The following is a 22,295-nucleotide window of genomic DNA, read 5'->3' as shown; positions in this document are numbered from 1 at the left end:
TTCTGTGCTTGGACATGTACAGGGACACGTATAGGGACCCTCATAGCTGCGTAATTGAGCGGAGGCACAACCAAAACTTCTGGGAACTCAGATTATGTACAGTATAGTGGCAGTAAATCTGCAATGAATGAAAGTGACTGCCATATACGTATGTGCAGGCTTAAAAAATCATCTCCAGTGCTAAGAGGTTCACATCTGCTCTTTGTGAGGTGTGTTCATACATTTAAGTCTGCTTTTCATTACATCACGGTTTGGTCTGGACTCTGGAAAGAATGTGGTCAAGTGGGCAGACCACCATCACCATGTCTTCTGTCTCTACCGGATAATATGAGGCAATCAAGGTAAAAGTCAACTCTGGCACTGTCCAATACTGCCTCCTGGTGGTATTAAGTTTAATGATCACAATTTATTTTAAACAAGACAAGACAGCTTGGCGCCTGAACATATCTGCACTCTTTCCATTTTATTGAATTTTGTTTTACAAAAAATAGGGATGACAGAATGCATAGCATGAGACACACTTCCAGTAGCCTCACCAAAGTTACCACGAGGGGGAGAGGGATGGGAAAACGATGTATTATAAAAGTAAAATAAAACACTGTTAGCGGTTGTTCAACTGAGTGCATCCTCCTATGGTCTCACACACGCAGACAAAAATAACTGATTGACATACAGTATGAGGCAACTGAAGTACGCACACGCGCGCGCACACACACACAAACATACACACTGAAACAACGCAAACATTCAGAGGCAAGACAATAACCATGAGAGTTGTGAATGTGTCCTGGGACAAACAACGTTCATACAGGTGACAGATGGAAACAACTAGTTTAAACGGCTAAAGTACTCTAGGTGCAAACAAGTGGACTCACCATTTGCATACTGTGTGAACCAGTCTCAGGTCCATGGGAGTGTAGCCAGCACCGTGACTGAGGACACAAGTCATTACTAGCAGCAACACAAACACCCATGGACGTAGAGCCCCAAGCACTACATCAGCTGCAGCGTAAATGGTATTCAATAAAATATTGGTTAACAATTAATTTACAATGAGGCTATCTGGCTAATGCTGTGGTTCTCAAACTTTTAAAGACCACCCTTAACTCTAACAGTAAACAAATGGAACCATTAGGCTCCATCTGGTTACATTTGTATACCACCAGAGTTACAGACTTGTAAGTCTATTTAGAACACTCAAGGAACCCCGAGTTCCTGGAACCCACTTTGAGAACCACTGGTCTAATGCATCCATTTGCACAGATATAAGTTAACAGTAAAAAGGATTTTTGATCACTTCACTGGGACTCTTTATAATGTCCAAGGCCCTTGTATAGCCAGACTAAAGCAGTTTGTCTACAGGCTCAATATGTTGAATGGCACAGAGTTAAGTTAGCATGTATGAGCTGCACATAGAGATCTCTATTAAAGCCTGCCATAATTTCCCCAAATGTTCCAAATAAGGGTTGGAAAAGCATAATGTTGCACACTTACACTCAAATATAATTAAGAGTTTTAAGAAGTCATCATCGAAAAGTAATGGGGTTGGGCTGTTAATGTGAGGTTTCAGTCAACACATGCTAGATCGAGTCAACATTGCAGCCTGTGCAATATAGAGTAGACATTACAGCCTGTGATTGAAATGCAAACAGTGAAGCTACACAGATTGGGAAAGCCTCTTTGTGCTCATGTCAATGTCATGTGAGGAAAGGTCATTGGTGAGGGCATCTCCATGGTTACAAGGCTGGATGCTGTGACAACAAAACATGTGTTTAACGGTTTAAAAAGAACAAAACCAAAGCAAAACCAATTAAATAAAAACCAATGGGTGGAGAGCAAGCATCGTTAAATTCCAAGGCAAGGACATCATAAACAAAACATTCAAATCAAAATAAGCTAAAACAAAAATACTATGGTTCCAAAATTATTCATCTTAGTTTGGATATTATTTTAAATGCAGCCATATTTCTTTTTATCAAAAAACACGTTGCAGCGAAACATACAGCATGGGGTGAGGAAACCGACAAAACAGGATACGAATGTCTCCAGTACAAATTTCACACATATACGGTACACTCCAAAGAGAACATAATTCTTGCAATTTCTTCGTCCCCAACACACCTTGCAGGCTAAAGTGTACAATTTTCCAGAGTCAACTCAATAGAGGATTGTCCTCGCCTGTAAAACTAGCCTGAATTCTGAACTTGAAGAAAGACAACATGAAAAAAAGGTTTGTAGAGCCAATGGAAAAGTGCATAAAGAACCACACAGTTGTTTTCAGAGTAGAAAACAACTAGTGAGGGCCAAAACAAGAGAAATGGTTTGCATTTCACGATAAAGGTCAGACAAACACAACAGTCACATTTTGTGTGGACATACTTCATCTGTATATTAATATAGCCTTCATCAATATTACTATAATTCCATTATAACGTATAATTTTATTTATTCAGTTATTTCTTTATTTTCTCTCCCCCTCACAATTTGTCGGTGTTTCACTTCCTTGTCTAGTAAAGTTTATTTATCATATCTGCTTACATTCAAGTATGTAGAATGGTAGACTCTGCTTAAGGTTATTCTGTTGACACTGTACCGTTGTCAGACCTCACAGACAATCCACAGAACACAAGCACACTAGAGATGAAAAGGTTAGAATCAACTGTTACGCTGTCAGAACTGAAGTTCTGACCACATTGACCATATTCACACGGCAGCCATTTCACTCCCGTCATTTTTCTGGGCTGTCTAGTATGACATAAGAGCAAAATGGCCCAAGTGTGAATATGGTCAATCACAATATGCTTTTGGTGTCAAGTAAATGTAAACGCATGTAAATGCCCATATTTGTGACAATAGCATGGTGTCTTGAAAGTTAGGTCTAACAAAATCTGCAGACAATGGTGTCTAGGGCTGTGCAATATATCAATATTGTAACCATATTATGGTGTGTGCATACCGATATTATATATATATACACACACACACACACACACACACACACAGACCGACACACACACACACACACAGACCGACACACACACACACACACACACACACACACACACACACACAAGATACAGTGGTGGACAGTAACAAACTATATTTACTTGAGTACTATATTTAAGTATTTAAAAAGAATCTGTACGTTAGATTAGATAGATATTTGAATATCTTTGGATTCTTTTTACTCCACTACAGTGACTTCAAAGACCATTATTGTAGTTTTGACTCCACTACATTTTTACGAAAGGAAAAAAATTATAATTAACTACTTAATCCCTATTTCAATTATAGTGAAAGCTTACAACATGTGACATTGTGAGCTTGTAGTTCGCCTATTTTCACCTTTGATATTTTTATGCTTACATTGATATTAAAAAGGGGGAAAAAAAAGGTACAATTTGTACTTTTAAATGCATTTTTAAAAGCATGTACATTTGAATACTTAATCTTATTAAAAGCAAGTACCGTACTCCAGCACCTAAACTACAAGTGAAAGTTGCTCCTTCTAATTTGCACTTGAGTTAAATAGTATTTGGCCAGGAGAATCTATACTTTGTCCGAGTTTAGTAATGAGGTTGAACACTTTGTCCACCACTGTATATATCGTTAACGTATTGTCTAAATGCACACTACAAACCAATTACAATTACCATGTCAGATTTATGTAATGCATTGCTAGTTTATGTTATTGATATGATATTTATCGATACTGGGAGCAGGTCCTATAGTTATCATGCCCTCCCACCCCCAAAGAAAAACACACACACACACACACACTCCCGCCCACCTCTTTTGTCTGTGTGTATTCAACGTGTTCATAAGTTTCCTGACCATGTGTATTGCCTAACACCAGTGTGCTACTCCATACACTTGTCATATTGTTACAGTGACCAGAACTCCCACCTTTCTTGGACAACCACTGTGCGTCTCTGTACAGTTCCAGTTCACATTTTCACACAAGGCACATCCGCTCCCTCCCTCTGTGCATACACCACATGAAGCCTACAGCACTGAACCCACTGCTATACATCAACAGCAAGAATCCAGATGATAAGATTTTTGCTTATACACAGTAGTGAACACTCATAAAGTGTGGGTTCTGGACAACTTTGGGTCCAATGAAGCCTGATTTATACTTAATGATGTACCGGTGTCTCACACAAAAATGGCTACAATCAATATCACCACACAATGGTGTTGCAAGCTTGTATATCAGCTATTTTCATGTGCGACGCAGGGACACAACTAAGTATTAAACAGGCTTAAGGGAGGAATGCTGCGCAGTAATCTAAAAAGACACGCCTTCTGCCTCTGAGGTTCTATGATCCACTACATGTAGTTAAGTAGAATCCCTCTACTTCACTTCAATTATTAGTATTGTTAGCGCCGTGGCTTGTAAGAATATAACTTAGATGCTCTCATCTGTACATCGATGTGCTTCCTCAAGCAACTCAAGGAGAAGCCATGGGAGTGCAGCAGGATGTAAAAATGAGACTTTCAAAAAGAATGACGGGGGCTGGCCGTTGGCCAGATCTCCAAAATCAATGTGAAGATCCTACCGATCGCCTGTACCCATCAGAGAAACAAAAGCCCACATAATTTAAAACAACTGCTACGCCGTTTGAAATTTACACTTAAGCTTTCGGTGAGGAATGTGAAGTCACCGCCTCCTGTCTGTTTCTAGTGTGGGGCAATCTGTTGCACGTCGGTCCTGGCAGGCATTCTCTCTCTGTCAGTCTCTCGCTTTCTCCAGTTTTAGGGGCAGGGTTATATAAACACATAAAACAGGAGGCACGGGGATTAACCCTTCAGGAGGTAGACCACCAGCTCATAGGTGCACATCATGATGGCGGTGTTGGGGATCTGACGGACCAGGTGTGTGGTGAGGCCACGGTACAGAGCGCGGAAGCCCTCCTCTTTGGGCACTGACATTAGAGTCTGGAAGAAGGAGCGGTACTTGGTGCCCTCCTCTCGTAGCCTGGTGCGAATCACTTCTGCAAGAGGAAGGAAACAGGGAAAAGGTCATGTGTGATCACTTGCTCCAATTCCTATGCAACTGTTCTTTACATTTATTAAAAGTACGTATTTATAATTATATGTATTATAATTATCAGCAAATGTTTAAAAAATAAAAATAAAATAATTATCAGCAATTATCAGTCATTTTGGACAATCAAGTTAATTGTTTAACAATATAGGCCTCAAACATCTAGTATCGGTCAGGTTTATTGTGGCTATTCACATCACATTTATGATAAAAATAAATATTTTCTCACCGTGAGGATAAGCAATGGATGTGGCACATGTCTTCGAGGTGGCCGCGGCGAGCATCATGCCCACGAAGTCGGATGGATCCCTAGTCCCCTCATCTTCCTCATCCATGTTCTGTGCTGCCTTAGACTCTAGGAGTCGTCGTTTGATGCTCTCATAGATCACAAAATGGATTACAGTCTCTGAGATACCGGCATAGGATGCAGACATGCCCCTGTAGAAGCCTCGGAGGCCATCCGCCCTGTACACGCGCCGAATGCACTCAAACGCATTCATTTGCCGCTCCCCTCGGGTCCTACAAGAAAGAAGACGACTTAAGAGAGGGAAGGCAAAATAAGCCAAAACCAACTTCACTGTAATGGTTCCCTTGTGGCTGTGACCCAATATTTAGACACAATTCTAGAGAAAAAGGCCAAACAAGATGCCTACTCAAAATCCCTATAGACCAGGGTAACGTATCTCCACTACCAGGCAGAAAGTTAAAGGCTGCCATGTATTATTCATAAACCGATGGGGAAATGCACTGAAATATTAGGCTCGATGTGACTGGTAACCATGCTGCTCTGATTCGCTGTGTGTACCTGGCATCCAGTTGTAGGCGAGTCTTTATCAGCCAAATGGGGTTGGTTGCTGTGATAGCTGTGAACCCTGTGGAGAGAGAGACACAGTTAAAAAACAGTTGAATTAAGGTTTTAAACCCACAAATAACATGGCTGTCTAAAGTGCCTTGCTGCCAGCGGCACAACAAAGATGGCCCACACATTAATAAGCTGCAGTCATGTTAATAAATGAACAAAGTGTAAATTGTACATGTTGCATATTGTATGAATGTAAACTTTTATTTAGCTTAATTCCAATGTAAAAGTCATAAAGGCAGCTTAGTGAGAGATCTAACCCTTTTCATCGTTAGCCTTATGTGTGTGCTATAGGGGGAGAGATTAATACTGTCAAAGTTTTGTCACACCATTGGCACATTTGAGCCGACAGGCGCGGCCAAAGGAAGCTGACACCCGACGTCTTTCCGGCTTTTTAGACAGCTGGTGGATGGAAAAGAAGCTCCACCTCCGCGGCTGACTGCTGCGGAGATGAGAGTTTCCGGGAATCTGTCTGCGGCAGTCAGCCGCGGGGGTGGAGCTTTTTTTCCATCCACCAGCTGTCTAAAAACTCGGAAATGACGTAAAACACAGCTTCTTCTGTCCGCGGCTGTCGGCTCAAATGTGCCCATGGGGTCAGTGCGTGCAAAAGACGTGTATTAACTGTGCATCTTATCCAATGGCCTAGATGAGAAAGGGAGCATAAGACAGAAAGACACAGACAGACAGAGAGACAGAGAGAGAGAGGGAGAGAGAGAAAGAGAGAAATAAAAAAACAAAAACAGAAGAAGCACAGATCTGTGGTGAGTACTCACGCAGACCCAAGTTACTCCTCACAGATGCAGCTAGAGACCCCTGGTGGTGTGGGGGTCTCATGCCCTTGCGAGAGGAGAGCTACGGTAAGAGTAAAGGCCTAAAACAGACACAGGCGGGTGTGTAGCACACTGAGCGACATGCAATCGTCTCACTTCCCACACACACACCACCCCCCATCTTCCACAGGATTTACCCCACTAACCAAGCATTGGAAAAATATATATCATCCCCATTTCAGACAGACTTCAGAAGACTGGAGTAACTGTTCTTCAGAAAAAGAAAAAATAATAATATATTTATATATTTTTAAACTGTCTCCCAATTTATTCTTTGGTAATTCTCCCCTTGTGTCCCTGTCAGGGTTTAGACCACCATTTCCCAAACAGTGGGTCGGACCCATTTGTGGGTCACGGACCAATTTTGATGGGTCACGACTCAAGTTAAAATCTCATTTCCTTTTCCTACATTTCATTTGAATAAAACAAAACAAAAACACAAAAAACATTTTAAACAAATTACAAAAGATTAAGTAGTACTTAAAATAGCCAATCTACAAGCTCGCAAGGCGGCGCGAAAGTGCACTTGTAGAGCTGCTATTTTCACTAGTTTGGGCCCCGGCCAAACGCTCTTTTAGGTCCTTAATAAACGTTTGGGAACCACTGGTGTAGACAACCACATGTCTCCTCCGATACACATGGAATTACCAGCCACTGCTTTTCAAGTTGACAGTGAGGAGTTTCACCGGGAGGGCGTAACACGGACAAGCATGCTAACCCTCCCCATTCTGCTCCCTGCTGACCAGACCAGACCAGGAAACTCATGGGGGTTGTAAGTAAAGGTGATTTAAAGAAATCAAACAAACTGTTTTTTTGGTGGGGGTGGGGGGTGTCACGGCATGGCTTGATAATCTACTATCACAGATGTACAGCAGCCTATCAGAGTAACACGGATATAATTTAGTGACAATGTAGCAAACTGCAATTCAATCTATACACACTTTCAGAATCCAGAATCATCCCCAAACACTAGCAGGCGTTCTGAAGTGAAAATTTACCGGACTATTATATATATATATATATTTTAAAACATTGCCATCTAATAAGTATATTCTAATCATATAAATCATAACATAGTATAACATCTGAAAATGTTAAAATCAGTTTAGTTCATGAATTTGTTGTGTGTGCCTGTGTGTGTTTCATATCTGTAAAATAGTGTTGTCAGTGTGAGAATGCTCTAACCGTTAAGTGCTCATAGTGTGGAACAATTGCGAAATTATTTTAATGATAGATTAGCTTAATAATAATAGATAGCATAATTCTTCTCCTTAGTTTACCTCAGAGGGCTGATGATAACTTACTGTTCCACTAATGACATAATTATGATTGCATTGTGGTGCACTGAAGCCAATAAAGTTTTAGAAGCACTGCACTAGAAGACTACGAAGACAAATAGTTTTTATCCATAGACCTAGAGCAGACTGTGTAATATTATCTCTGGAGGAAATAAATGCTGTTAATACGTATGGCACTGGTCCTGAAAGAAATGTTTATCAGTATAAAGCTAAGTTCATAAGCAAAATTCAGAAGCTGCAAATCAACTAAGTGGACAGACTGCTGTGCTGCCCTCATCGGTGGATCTGCACTCAGGGTTGGCTTTGGGTCTGTGTGGATATGTATATACAGTACACGTAGACTACACATGGCCTATAAAGCAGACCCTGGGTCTGTGTGGATATATATATACACAATACACGTAGACTACACATGGCCTATAAAGCAGACCCTGGGTCTGTGTGGATATGTATATATACAATACACGTAGACTACACATGGCCTATAAAGCAGACCCTGGGTCTGTGTGGATATGTATATATACAATACACGTAGACTACACATGGCCTATATAGCAGACCCTGAGCAAAAGAGCTCTCTGCAGCAGTCATTTGCTGTCATGTGGGGTGAACGATGCAAGCAGTGTTAATTTTGACAGCAAATTCTGATTTAGTTTATTCAAAAGAAAAAACTTTTGAATAACACACCATTTAGTTTCAGTCATCTGCAATTGTACTCTTAAGTTTTAGTCTTACTCAACCAAATTAACACTGGATGCAAGGTGGGAATTCATGCCATATATCTGGTTATGCAATACCCATTGTACGTTGTCATAGAACATGTTGTACCCGTTGTAAGATTATCCAGTACAGTACCCATTATAATTGTGCTCAGAGGCTAGCTTACGATGCCAGCAAAGGGATCTCCATGGGTATTAAAAAAAAGTCATAACTTTATTGAAAGCTTGGCTGATACGTGAAGCCGATGGTTTGGATTTGCCATTCAGGGGAGCCAATGTCTTTGGACACAGATTGTCAGACATTCGTGGATTTTCAGTTTTGGACAACCACAGGTCCGACCAAATATCCCTCTCATCAGCAACACACACCAAGTTTCACCAACTCCATCGGTCAGACAGTGCCTGAGTTATTCCCAAGACAGTTTCACACAAAGAGAGACAGAAAAGGGCTGACTTAAGATTGAGATTTATGAGCCAGTGAAATTGCTTATAAAGTACTTTAGTGTAAAGCTGCCATTAGTCATCCTAAGGAGTTTACATTTCACATTCTTCATTTGAAATATGAAGTATAATATGAAATAGCTAAACTCACAAGATCAAACCTGGCCAGATTGTACAATGCACATAAATTATGACACTACAGTGAGTTTTGTCGGTTTTATTCCAGAGGATATCTTCATATGAGGTCTGGTCTATTCTACTTCTATTCATATGAGTTTCTGAGCCATGGGAGAAGGCAGCTTTCTGCTACTGTCTGTATCACTCACACATCTATGTGCCTTTGGCAAACAGACTGGCTTCATCACTGCCCTGTCAACAACTCATCGCTCTTAGAATAGAGAGGCTATTCAGTTGAGCTCACTTGATCTGTAGGGTTCGGTACTTGGCTGCTTTACTGACATTGGCCACTAGAGGGCCTTTGGCAAAACACGATTGACCTTGGATTTAGCAGCAGGAAGATCTGAGTCATGGTTTGTTCAAAGTTGGATATGGTTACCATTAACCTAAATTATTCTCTCTCTCACTGACACACACATACACACAGTTTGTATGCAATGCTCGTGCATTCATACTCCTCATGTACTGTAGGTGATACAGCCTAGCTGGCCTACATTTTAAACAACTGTATAGCATGCTCCAGTTCTACAAGGATCAGATTGACAATCCCACAAGATCCAAGATAACTTTTAAGCAGTGAATAATTTACAAGAGGTCATTAGAATTGAAAACCAGTGCCACTTGCTATTAGGTAAGGCTGACAGATTTATGAGTGAAATGTGGCTGCAGCTTCACATTGATGACCAGAGGCTAAACTTAATCAGTGAGTGCAATCAGTGAAATCTAGCACAAGTCAAGTGGATTATGATACAAAGTAGTTATTGTAGGTATTCCAACATCTTTTTTTATTCCTTACTTACCGCTACTAAACTCAATTCTACTAACAATTCTGTCTAGCACAATGGATATTACTGCCAAATTACATGAATTCCATGTGAAAGAATATAAACATAAAAACTGAACCAAAACATAGGCCTGAAATATATGATTACCTGCCAGTCCAGCTGATAACATGTGCACCTGCTTGGAGTCGGGCTCCAACACACCGTTAAGTCTCTCTTTGGCACTGGAATACGCAGCAAAGTAAATGGCTCTGTTGGTAGTGAAAAGGAGAGGACAGTCAAAACAGTAAAGTAAACTGTAAAAAAAAAAAAAAAAAAAAAAAAGTGGGTGTGTGTGTGTGGGGGGGAAATCATAGCTAATTAGTCTTAGGTCGCATCTCACCTCTAATTCGGTAGACTCGATGCGAATGGGGGGAGAAGTTGCATCATTCTTGCATATTTAATTTAATGCATTTGTCTTCTCACTGTGCTGTGATCCGCAGCAATTGGAAACGCAGCAGGGAACTTTATCAATGTGTTCAATTCATAAACTATACAGTGAGATCTGTGGTGTTAAAATTATACTTAGAGTAATAGTTAGGACGTAAAATTAGGGTAAGTGTGCACAGTTGCGCACGCACGCACTGTTCTTTGGGCATGTGGAGGAACAGCGCAGACAGCAGCACAAAATGAATCAGACCTCCGACGTTTACAAGTTTATCGAGATGAAGAAAGTCCCCACTCCCCACAGGGTACAAGCTTTTGTTCCGACATACTATTAGTCCGACTGTCATTAGACCGACCGACACCCTACCCAAAACTCTAACCTAACCCTAAACGCAAGCACGGTGCAATGCATGTCGGACCAACACATTGTCGGGAGCGACGGGTGATTTCTGCATGTCGGACCTTTGTTGTCGGATCTGAGTGTGCATCCCCTCCAGCACTCCATGTTTACGCACAGACAGGTGCGCTTGGAAGCTAAGTGACTGCTGATGTGCTACGCTTTGGGTTAGGGTTCGAGTCAAACAAGACCAGATTTTTTTCCAACAATGAGAATTCATTTTTCATCTACCTCAGAGGTTTTCAACTGTTGCATGGACCACTGTTGTTCCATAAAGGAATTGCATGTGATCCCTGATCATGCATTTAGAAAGATTTAGATTGTATTTATTTTTCCCACTAGTTGAGAAACAAAATGACCTGGTGACCTATATGACCAAAACATGTTCTAATACACTGGAAGTTGGAGGTGAAGACATTCCACAGAAAAAGGGAGTTCATATCTCAAGAAGGTAAGTGTACAGATTGCCTGGTTGAGTCATAATTATTAGGAAATATACCACATATACCTCGACTCATACAATCAGTATCATGAGTTTATGGAAGGTTGATAAGTAAAGAGAACTAGGTTTTGTTGAGCTCTGGACTAGAGGGCAGCACGGGTCCCGAATACCCGAAAGCCGAACTTCTCCGATCCATAGCGGTTCGGTTCAGATATCACCGGTCGCGTTTCTGCCCTCTACTCTGGACCACTAGCATATTTCAGTTAAATAATGACAGATATGGGCTTGATATAATTTATTGCGTGTACTACACAAATTATTCATTTTCAAGCTTATTTAAACGTATTTAAATACATTTATTAAGGTATTTTTATTAATTTCCATTTTAAAACATTTCCCCATGGACCACCAGTGCAGACGTAATTATACCATGGACTACTAGCAGTCCATGGACTATTGGTTGAGAAACAGGGGGTTAGGGGGTATATATTATATACACCGATATATGTATATTATATATATATTATATTATATTACTACTACTTACTGTATTAATTACCACTACAGTGGACATGCCTGAGACATTGTAGTAATTTCAATTCTCCTTTACCAGCCTTTCATATTACATACACCCATAGGTCACTATTTGCCATCATTTCAGACCCAGTAGTACCGTGCTTTTTGTAGCGGGATTCTAAAATTGCATCAGTTATATTATACAACAGTATTTGCCTGTGTCCATCTGCCCATCTTAAGCCTTGCATCACACCTCAAGAAGCACAGGTGGTTTCTGCCTTACAGGGAGCCTGCATCAGCATTATATATTTTAGCCCGTCAACAAAACACTTGACTTGCGCTTAGCGCTAGCACTCAGTAGCTATAGCTTTAGTGCAAAATTAGCAGACTGGGCATTTTAATTGGTAACTCTTTCTGCCCTGTCCCACTCACTCACAGTTCAGCATGACGAGTGAGAAGTGCTTCTCTGATCCTCTTATGGTGTTGTCATTCAAAAAAACCCGCTAGTTTCATGTTTTTTTTCAGTGTCAGTATTATGTAACAGTATTAAAACCCTGGCGAGTGGGGTATTAATTTCCTATCAGGCAGATGGAGCAGAACCTCCCTCATGAGTTGGATTGATTCACAGCTCATGAAGCTAAGGAAGCTTTGAAAAGCTTTTAATAATATTGTAGCGCCGTTTATATTTCCACTAATTAGATAATATATTATTCATATCCAACACCCTTCCTGGCGTCTCTGCTTCAGACTATGACTAAATTCTTAAAACAGACAGTTTTACATGCCTAATGCCATGTTGCTGATGCTGCCATGTTCCTAATTATCACAAGACCAATGCCAACAGTTCTGACCAAGGAAGGTTACCGTGTGTACAGGACCGCTCTTGACTTGACTAACAAAAAACAAAGACCCCAGTGGTATTTAGCAAAAAACCTGAACACACCATGTTTAAGTTGTCTTTGTCTTGACTATTACAGACTACGTTGGGAGATCAGATTGAGTGATGCAGGGCTCCACACACATAGCAAACACCCTGCAGAGCTTATAGTTGGTGGTTGCACTGTTCTGCTCCTGAGGGTATTTCAGTATCATACCACATGGGCAAATATATCATGAATGATTAACGACGTTATAACATTGCAGAATAAAAAAGGAACAAAAAAGGCGACTGAATCAGTAGCCCTAATCCTTTTCCACTGTCATATATGGGCTATGTGAAATATGCCGATATATGCTGATAATTATGTAATAATAGCTCTTTTCAACTTGTGAAAGCTGAAATGCTTTTACTGTGAAGGCAAAAGTTTCTAAACGTCTCACATCTTGCATATTTTCTTGTACCTGCAAATAGCCGAACAACAAGCTCACAATGCGTTCTGGATGCGACACGTTGTGAACTTGCAGATCAACCATTCTCATCAGCATGCAACACACCGTACGACGAAGCACAAGTCAGGCTTCACTTGACAGCTGTGTTTTGTTGGCCGAGGTGTCGTTACACAGCGCTCCTCGACGCAAAAATAATGCTATGGGAAGCTAGTTTTGGTGGCAGCGTGGCATGTTGTGTTTTATCAAACATGAAGTTTACCTCAGTATTTTTGGGTGGGGACATGACATGTTGTGACTCTGAGCTGCACGCATCATGATAAGTTTAATTTGCTGTAAGGAGTCGGGACAGATTGGCGTTTCTTCCGCTACATATTCAGGCCTGTTTAGGGTGTGTTTTAGCTGGGTTTTCGCCTAGAAGACTCTGGAAATCTGGGTCACTGTTGTACGAAGTGAACTGTCAAGAGACTGACGTTCACAATTCACATATGTTCAGGGACAACACTGCGGGTCAAGACTGCACATGCATTAATTGCGTTAAAATATTTTAACGTAATTAATTAACACTGTTAACGAGATAATTTTGACAGCCTTATTAAAAACATAAAATTATGATGAAATATGGACATACAAGGTTTATGCCTGTAACTGACAATGATACACTGCCATGATGTGATGACTAACATTTAAAGAAAGATGCTCTTATCAACTATTCCACTTTCTCTCATGTCCCACATTGCCCTCTATAGGACAAAGCAGTTGACCTTGTGTAGCCTATGTAAGGGAGACAGTGACAGTAATCCAGTAAACATCTATTCTATAAAAGCTTATCAAAATGCAGAAAATACAAATGTGTTTATCATGGCACAGTCTATTCTTTGACGCTGGGCATATCTCAATTGACCTTGGTCTGTCTATAACCCGTCAGTGTTACTAACCTCCGAACCCATTATTGACCACCTTCAAAGACATGCTGTGCAGTCCACATATATTCCATAAATTGGATGCAGATTGCTAAAACGGTGATGAAAATGTTGGAATATACACTTACCTGGAGGGAGCCACACCCACCAAGTTAGGCCCCAAGCCCCTGAAGAGAGAGCGAGGTCCCTCCTTCTCTAGGATCAACCTGTAGAAGATATAAAGTTATAAACTCACTGTTACTATTGCAACACATCTCCAACTCATGCAGGGGAGCCAGATCACACATGTACTGTATGTAGGTGTAGGACAAATACAGAACATTTTCATATACAGCACCCGTTTTCCCAGTATGTATTTGGGAGGGGAGTGATAGAGGACTGAAAGGGTGAAAGAATGGTCATCTGTCTGTATTTTCACAAGGGGACCGGTTATAGAGCATCATCTGACCAACTACCTCAAGCTAAAGCCGCTATACTGCAGCGCTGCCAAATAGCCCACACTGAACTGGCACTGGAACAGACTGCTGTTTTTATACTTTAGACTTCACATTATATACTTTCATAAATTATACGTTACATTAGATACTTTGGTAAATAATCGCCCATGCACATCTCTACCCGTCTAAAACTTTTTAACATTACGCCAAACGCCAATATTTAGTCTGAGTCGGGTATATGTATGTTTGTATGCATGCATGTATGTATGTATACATGTATGTAAATGCAATATTTGCTACAATTTGATTTGGACTGTTAATTTGATGTGCACAACTTTCTGCTCTAATAAATAAATGACCCAGCATATGTTGTTGTCCACATAATATTATCCAACATTGCGGAAGCAACATCAACCTTTACCAAGGCTGGGCTGAGATGCCTGCACTCGGGTGGATAAGGTATGTATAGGTGACACCTATGATGCTAAAAACGTGTATACACACGCCTTCTCTAATCAAACCGGGATGTGCCGTGGATGTATATACATGTCTTTTGGTCCTTTTTAATGATATAAAACGGGATCGTCATTTCTTTCTCCCGTATCTGTTGGTACGGTAATCTCGTTATAAAGATTTGGCTTCTGGTGACTAGTTTTTGAATTTTGGCGTGGTGTGGGTATAAGGTTTTCAAAAAGCTGTGCAAACGCCATTCCTTGCATACAAGCCAGATAATGCAAATAGAGACCTGCAAGCCAGTCGGGACCCGACAAAACGGGCCGGGCCCGGGCCGTCTCTGTCCCTGACCAACGGGCCGTGGGGGCTCACGCACCGTTATAATAATTTTCCGATGTGAATTTCACCCAGACTGGACTTGCTTCAGCAGCGCGGCAGCATACTGCTGTCTGCTCCATAGTGACGTGACAATAACCCACCCACACACTAACATCTGGTCAAAACTATAAAGACTTTGAAACAACGTGTTTTACATTCTATCTCTCTCGCTCTGCGCCTAAATTCTCGTCCTCTCTCTCCTAATTATTATACAGCGCAGCTGTGTGCACACACACACACACACACACACACACACACACACACACACACACACACACACACACCTACACCTACCTCAGGAGCTCCGCAGTCCGCAATAAAAACAATTTAAATACTGCGGGAGCATTATTACCACACTAAACAAAGTTGGATTTGTACATTGCAGAAACTGCAGATACATAACGTAAGTGTTCTTATTATTGTCCGTCTACTCAGGGTTTTATAATGCAGCGTGAGTCCGCGATAGCCGATCTACAAGCTCACAATGCGTTGCGCTGATTGACAGTGCACGTGCTGCGCAGCAGTTACTGTATAAAACTATAATTAAGTAGGCTACTTTTTAGTGTGATGTCTGTGTGTTATTGACTTCTTGTGTTCCTTAATGTGGGTCTATCAGAGCGCCAGACAGTGCAGCTGTGAGTGAGTAGCTGCTGCTGCTGCTGCGTCCGTGCACCAATAGAGCGACCGCAGCGGCGGCACGCATGCTTGAAATATTAAATAAAAATATGTCGGGCTTCGGGCCGGGGCCGTTTCTGGACTTTACCAACGGGCTTAGGGCCGGGCCGGGCCTTAACTCCACGGGCCTATATTTTAGGACCGTGCAGGGCTCTAAATGCAAACCGCAAGGGCAGAGAAGGATTGTACCGAGCACAATCCATGTTCTTCCTCTTAGTACTCCCCACGGCAAAACTAAATCAAATGATGTGTTTTACTGTATGTCAGGCACACAAATTTGAACAGTTGATACATTACTGACCAGGGTAAATGTAGCCTGGGGTCCACCTATGCTTTCTATGGCATAGGCAGCTCCCGGCCGGATCCGCCGGGAGAATCTAGACACAGCTGCGCGACATGAGACTGATTAATTAGAGCGATAGAGAGAGAGAGGAGTGTGTGTGTGTGTGTGTGTGTACATGTGTGTGTGCGTCAATTTAACAAAGATGCAGACAATCCGAAATCAGCAGAGAGTGATCGACGTTTGCGCTACTCTATGCCGAATTGAAGTGGACTCAAACCCAGACTTATTTTTTCCTCCCTGGAAATAAAAACGTCTGGGTTTCCGAGGTTAGGGTAAATGTTACGGTAGATGAAAACAAGAAAAGACAGAAGAAACATACATCTCCTCTGTTCAACAATGCAACGAGACTGTACAAATCATGGAGTTCCTGAAACGGCATAAATAGATTTTGAGCTATTCAGAGAACTAACTGAAAAGTTACTTCAGCCAGGAGGTTCATATGGTTATACACTGCATGTACATTTCCTTGAGCTTGTTTACATCTTACAGGAGGAAAGTGTGCTAATTTATCTTTGTATTAGTTTCTTATAATCTGATATAGTCTCTGTGTCAACACTAATCCAGACTGTCATTACCTTTAAGCAGTTGGTGCAAATTTCATGCCAGAAGGAAATCAAGGAGATCAATTCTGCTCTTCCCCCAATTAGATCCCGTTTTCCCATACTTTATTTACTTTCTCAGCTCACTGTAACCGACCCTCCTCTTGATATAACGCATACATGCTACCTCTCTGAGTCTGCACAAGCTCATGCTCTCTCTGTGATCACAGAAATGCTTTTTGGGCACAATAAAATGAAAGTGCATTGCAATACTTTATACTTCATGCAGGTGATCTATAGCTGCTCTGAATAAGATGGACAGCCAATATGCCTCGAGTGGAAATATACTAATGTATTTAAAAGTGACGTCAAAAATTATAAATTAACCGATCTTCTGTCCTTTCAAAGACCAAATGAGGAATTGAATAAAGAGGAGACAGCAACGTATCAATCAAAAGTACAAAATTCATGTCTAGTGGTAGAGTAACAACTACCACTTCTTGTAAAGCTAGTTGAACTGTTATGAATTTTGTGGAAAGTAGTGGAACAGTCCTGATTTTACCTCTTTATAGCACACCATCAGGACCCAGACAGGCCAGCCATAAAGGACTCACAGGGCTGAGAGCTTTTGCTCAAAAAATAAATGAAAATAAAACCATATTTGAGAATACACTAATACAGTTGTAAAAAGTTCTGCTTGGCTAAGCTGACCACTATGTGCAGCTTTCCCTGAGGGCATCGTTGTAGCAGTAGGTTTCAGTGATTGGTTGGCCTTTCCAGGGGGACACCTTCCAGGTCAAACAACAACAAAACCAACAACAACGCTCAATCGCTCTTGCTGAAGAAGGAACACAAACTCTGCAGCCAACCCTGACTTGGTCAGCCAAGGGGGAGGAACAGCCGCGTTATGCATCAGGAATAGTTACTCTGGCTTTGGTTAAACGCAAATATTTTTCAGTTTGCTAAATAATGATCATAAAGACACAACAACAACTTGAAATGCATGCTTAAGGCAGCCTATTGTACATTTTATCCAAGATGAAATTAACATACTAAATGACATTGAAATTAATGGCACTGTGATCAGCCTTGTTTGTTTAGGTACCCACTTGAGGCAGTGCAGGGGGCCAGGCGGGGACATGCGGGCAACACTGGCTCCATTGACCGTGCTGAGCTGCACCTCAGATACATAGAAGGTGACGGAGGACGACTGCAGCCGTGTCTTCACTACTTCCAGTGGACATGTCAATATGGCTCCTACCGTTCCTCCACATCTGGCAGAGGGACAGAGACAACAAGGGTGAGGGGGATATGGTAAGAACAGAAGGATGTGGGTGGGGAGAATATGCATTGAACAGAGAATATGACAATTAGCACAGTAGTTTTCAAACCTTTCCATGCCAAGCATCCCAAAATGGAACCCCAAATGGCTTATAAATTGGCCATTTCATTATAAAACTGACATACTGTAGGGAAGCCAGGGTTACAGTTATGAAAACTGGCACATTTAGACAGCATACATATATACTGTGTGTGTGTGTGTGTGTGTGTGTGTGTGTGTGTCTGTGCATCTTCAAGTCTAAATGAATGGAACAAGAGTCATTGTGTACTTTCCTCGCTCTAGTGATGCAAATAAATAAAGCTTTGCAAGGTGGGAATGCAAGACAGGCGAGCACGAGGGTGGAGAGTGCTGATTTCAATACAGACATTAGGGATGGGGCAGTGTACATGAAAATGATTCACCATCCAGTTGGAGAAAAAAATCATTTTCAAAATTCAAATAAATTAGAAGAGAATATGAATTATGAATATGAATGAACTACTCACATTTTATATTTAATTATTCCTCAAGCAGAGCATGCAACACAATTTCACGTTTTTCCTTTTTCTTTTTTTAAATGACGATCAGCAGTTCTCAGACAAGATGCTCATTAAGTGTACTGCACGTGCTTGGTTCTAATATAGGACACACCTTTCTTGCTATCAAAGTTTGTAAACTGCAGCACTTGTTACAGTCAGACACGCAAGTAAAGTTGATGTACCAGCCAGGCTTTAGGTGTTTGATGGGGTTATGACAATGAATCTCTCTACTGGGTCCTCCAGAGCTGCTACAAAAACTACAGTACATAACTGCTAAAGGCAGGGGTTGCGGATAGGTTTAGGCAGATTTGTATTCTATATAAATCCCAGTTAAAGTTGTACTTTAATTTTTAATGTCTTCGCTTAGAAATAGACAAAGACCATAGCTCTGAAACCATAGCTGATGAAGAGACTATTAGTAAACACAAGGCAGTGGAAAAGAAACATTTCCAGAAAGACAGATGACGAACTCTGTGTTTCGAACGAACAGTGTTTAGCTGTTGACTGTTGCTGCATTCAAATAAGTAAGTTACAAAACACATAACATAATGATGCAGTTGGTGTGTCCAAGAAACAAATATGATGCCATGTGCAGGTAATCAATATTCCAACTGTACATGTTTACCCCCACAAAAAATGGCGTCTGGCCATTACCCGAATGACCATCACTAACTGACATGGTACAACATTGTTGTTTCTGGAATTCTAAAGATCTGTGACACGTGGCTGCAGAATGGCCCAGCATGGGAACAAGAGATCCAGTCAGGAATGTTTTGTTTCCTAGTACAACACCACGCTTCTGATAAATGGCTCCTAACTTGCTAAGTTAGTAACTGTAAGCTAGGTGTATTAGTTGCCAGGTAGGTACATTAATTTACAAATAACCATAATTTTGCCTCAACTATTAGGAGCAGTAGGCAGACATTCTGCCCCAGTAGTTTTGATCAATCAGTCACTTCTATTAAGTTGACAGTCACATACAAATTGACCCTGTGACTGAGTGGTATGTCACTCAGTGCATTGTCTAAAAAGTCCCCCCCCCACCCACCCAAACAAACCATCAAATTGTTTCAAGTCTGACAATTGCACACAAATGACCAATCCCTGAAATAGATGTATTAGCTTAGAGAGTCTGGTAATCAGAAGGTCACTGGTTCGCCCACTGGCCAAACCCAGTGAAGCTGAAAAACAGCATATTAATAAGGTCTATAAATAATATAAAATAATTGAACACAAGCTCTCCGTTTGCATATGGAGGTCTTTACAAGAAAATACTACTGCCTTTTTGTCATACTATAATAGATCCGATTTATGACAAGAGAGAAGCAGTACCCCCTTCCAGTGGTGTATCATGATAGAGAGGCAGATAACAGAGAACACTAAGATAAGATCTGAAGTTTTACCTACAGCCAGAAAAACTATAATACAAGATCATAATGGGCTTGGTGGTGCTAGACAGGGCTGGGCTTGAACTGAAGCAACAGAATAACTGACTACAGTTATCTTTAGTCTGGGTTAATATTAAATCAGTAGTAAAGCAGCCGTGGTAGTCGAGGCAGCAAAGTCCTGTCAAAAGAGTATTGTCCATTGGCATGCCAATGTGTTATCTTTAACATCATTAAATAATAAAAAATAATAATTTCGTTTTAGTTAGTTTCCCCATGGAGATCAATGGGTTCGTCTTACAATATGAATAGCAGGACTTATAAATGACACTTGTCAAGTATAGTAAGTATATATATATACTATATAAGTTATTTTGACTCACTGACACTGACTGTATTATCGGGGACCTTTATAGAGTGTCACTAATGTTATGTTTTCAATCTACATAAAACAGCTGAAACATGGACTGTAGCTAAAAAGCCTTACAGGAAGTGCTGAAAGGGTCATTATCATAATACGATAATCAGAAAATCATTAATATTGTAACATTTAGCACCCTGAGTTGGAGGTCTTTCACAGGGTCGTTACAATATATAGAACAGATATGAGTGTGCTAATCATAAAACAAGTGACAATGTATTTCGCACGATTTCGGGGATTTTACTAGTCTGTTTTCCTTTGCTTGTAACTGACTGCAGGAGTGCAGGGACACTGATACATCATCTTTATACCGTCACCCATCCACTGCCGCTCCCTAACCTGATGCCTTATTATTTAGGAAACATGTCCTGACAAAATATTAACTGCAAGGGTTGAGGAATGTGAATTTTTTGTTACCTTTTTATTTTTTAATAGTCTCTGTAAAATGATTAACATAAAAGCATTCACTAGCCTACTTTTAATCTCCTTGTCTTGTGCAAGTGCAATCAAAATAAAACAGTACTGACTCCCAGTCCCGGTTTGCTAAACCAACCACGTGCCATTTCTCTAAACATTGACCCGACTGGATATATGCCTATAATTTTACGCAGGCATGTTATCTTGTGTCATCTGGGCGTGTTTGTTTTGGTTGTCTATGGCTTAGTTATATTGTACATGATAAGAGCCGATCGAAGCCCACCTCGAGTCGACCGTGGTAGCCTAAATAGAGATACTAAATGACTCAAATAAAGATAATGTCGTTATTAAACTGAGTCGTAATTTCAAAGATCTTACAACCAACCAACAACATCCCCCACAAGTCCTCAGTGAGTGGTGACACTGGATCTAAACACTACGTACTCGTGAATTGGGTTAATTTCGCAACCTTCTGCGACTCACAAACGTTTGCTATTGCTAGACACAGTGATATTATTGTATCAGACACTACCACCATAGGTAACCCCAACATAGTCATAGGTATGTGGCTAAAGATCTAAATAATATTGTCATCGCCTACCACATCTTCAACACTTGGCTAACCACTGCAGCTAGCCTGGTCGCAGAGGCAGAGCAGCTAGCTAGCTGAACCGTCGCATATGTCTGACATTTTCACTTACCCTCCAGCAAACAGATAAACCATGGTGTCTCTCTGACTCATTCTTTAGCATTATTCAGGATCCGTCCCCGGGACTCCACTCGGGAAAGGGGGAGTCACGACGACGACGACAGGGAAACCTCCAAATCAGCTAGTCAGTGTTATTAGTCTGCGTTGTTGTTGTGGTGGAGGTCAGTCAGTTGCCAGAAGAAAAAAAACGAGGACATGTACAGCTAACGGTAGCAGCCTAAGCTAACGTTAGCTCCCCGAGCAGCTGACGCTGCACCGCCCGGAGAAATCAACCTAGGAGTCAGAGCAGCAGCAGTTGTGGGTCTCCTCCTCGTAAATCAGAATAATGCTTGTTCACCATAGTGTGTGTCTAATATACGATGTTATGGAAAATCCCCCCAGATGCATTAATGAGTCGGCCTCACATTCACACCGTGCCTGCCTGCCTCTATCTCACTGAGTGAGCGCCGTGAGACAGCTCACAATGTTTATCGACGAATGGGAAGCCGCACA

The 22,295-nt window shown here is 41.1% G+C and overlaps 1 protein-coding gene across 1 annotated transcript; it reads right to left on the bottom strand.

Annotated features, from left to right (window-relative positions):
* Positions 1 to 444: 444 nt before the first annotated feature.
* LOC310865072 (solute carrier family 25 member 36-A) lies at positions 445 to 22,229 on the bottom strand. The gene is made up of 7 exons (XM_083774053.1): positions 21,796 to 22,229; positions 18,121 to 18,285; positions 14,315 to 14,392; positions 10,307 to 10,407; positions 5,856 to 5,922; positions 5,280 to 5,569; positions 445 to 4,997 (listed from the first exon to the last, which is right to left on the bottom strand). Exons 1-7 carry the CDS (start codon positions 21,834 to 21,836, stop codon positions 4,804 to 4,806), a joined length of 936 nt encoding a protein of 311 aa, XP_083630179.1. The 5' UTR covers positions 21,837 to 22,229; the 3' UTR covers positions 445 to 4,803.
* Positions 22,230 to 22,295: the final 66 nt, after the last annotated feature.

The sequence above is a fragment of the Protomyctophum parallelum genome (genome assembly GCF_964188405.1).
Source record: "Protomyctophum parallelum genome assembly, chromosome: 9".
NCBI lineage: Eukaryota > Metazoa > Chordata > Actinopteri > Myctophiformes > Myctophidae > Protomyctophum > Protomyctophum parallelum.
This window is presented reverse-complemented; position numbering and strand designations above follow the sequence as displayed.

Bases quoted from the DNA above. Each gene is read 5' to 3' on its own strand.
- LOC310865072 (XM_083774053.1), bottom strand. From the start codon at position 21,836: ATGAGTCAGAGAGACACCATGGTTTATCTGTTTGCTGGAGG. The intron at 14,393-18,120 runs GTGGGTACCTAA...TATCTTCTACAG, and splicing joins GGCCCCCTGCACTGCCTCAA to GTTGATCCTAGAGAAGGAGG. The intron at 4,998-5,279 runs GTGAGAAAATAT...TTCCTCTTGCAG, and splicing joins ATCCATTGCTTATCCTCACG to AAGTGATTCGCACCAGGCTA.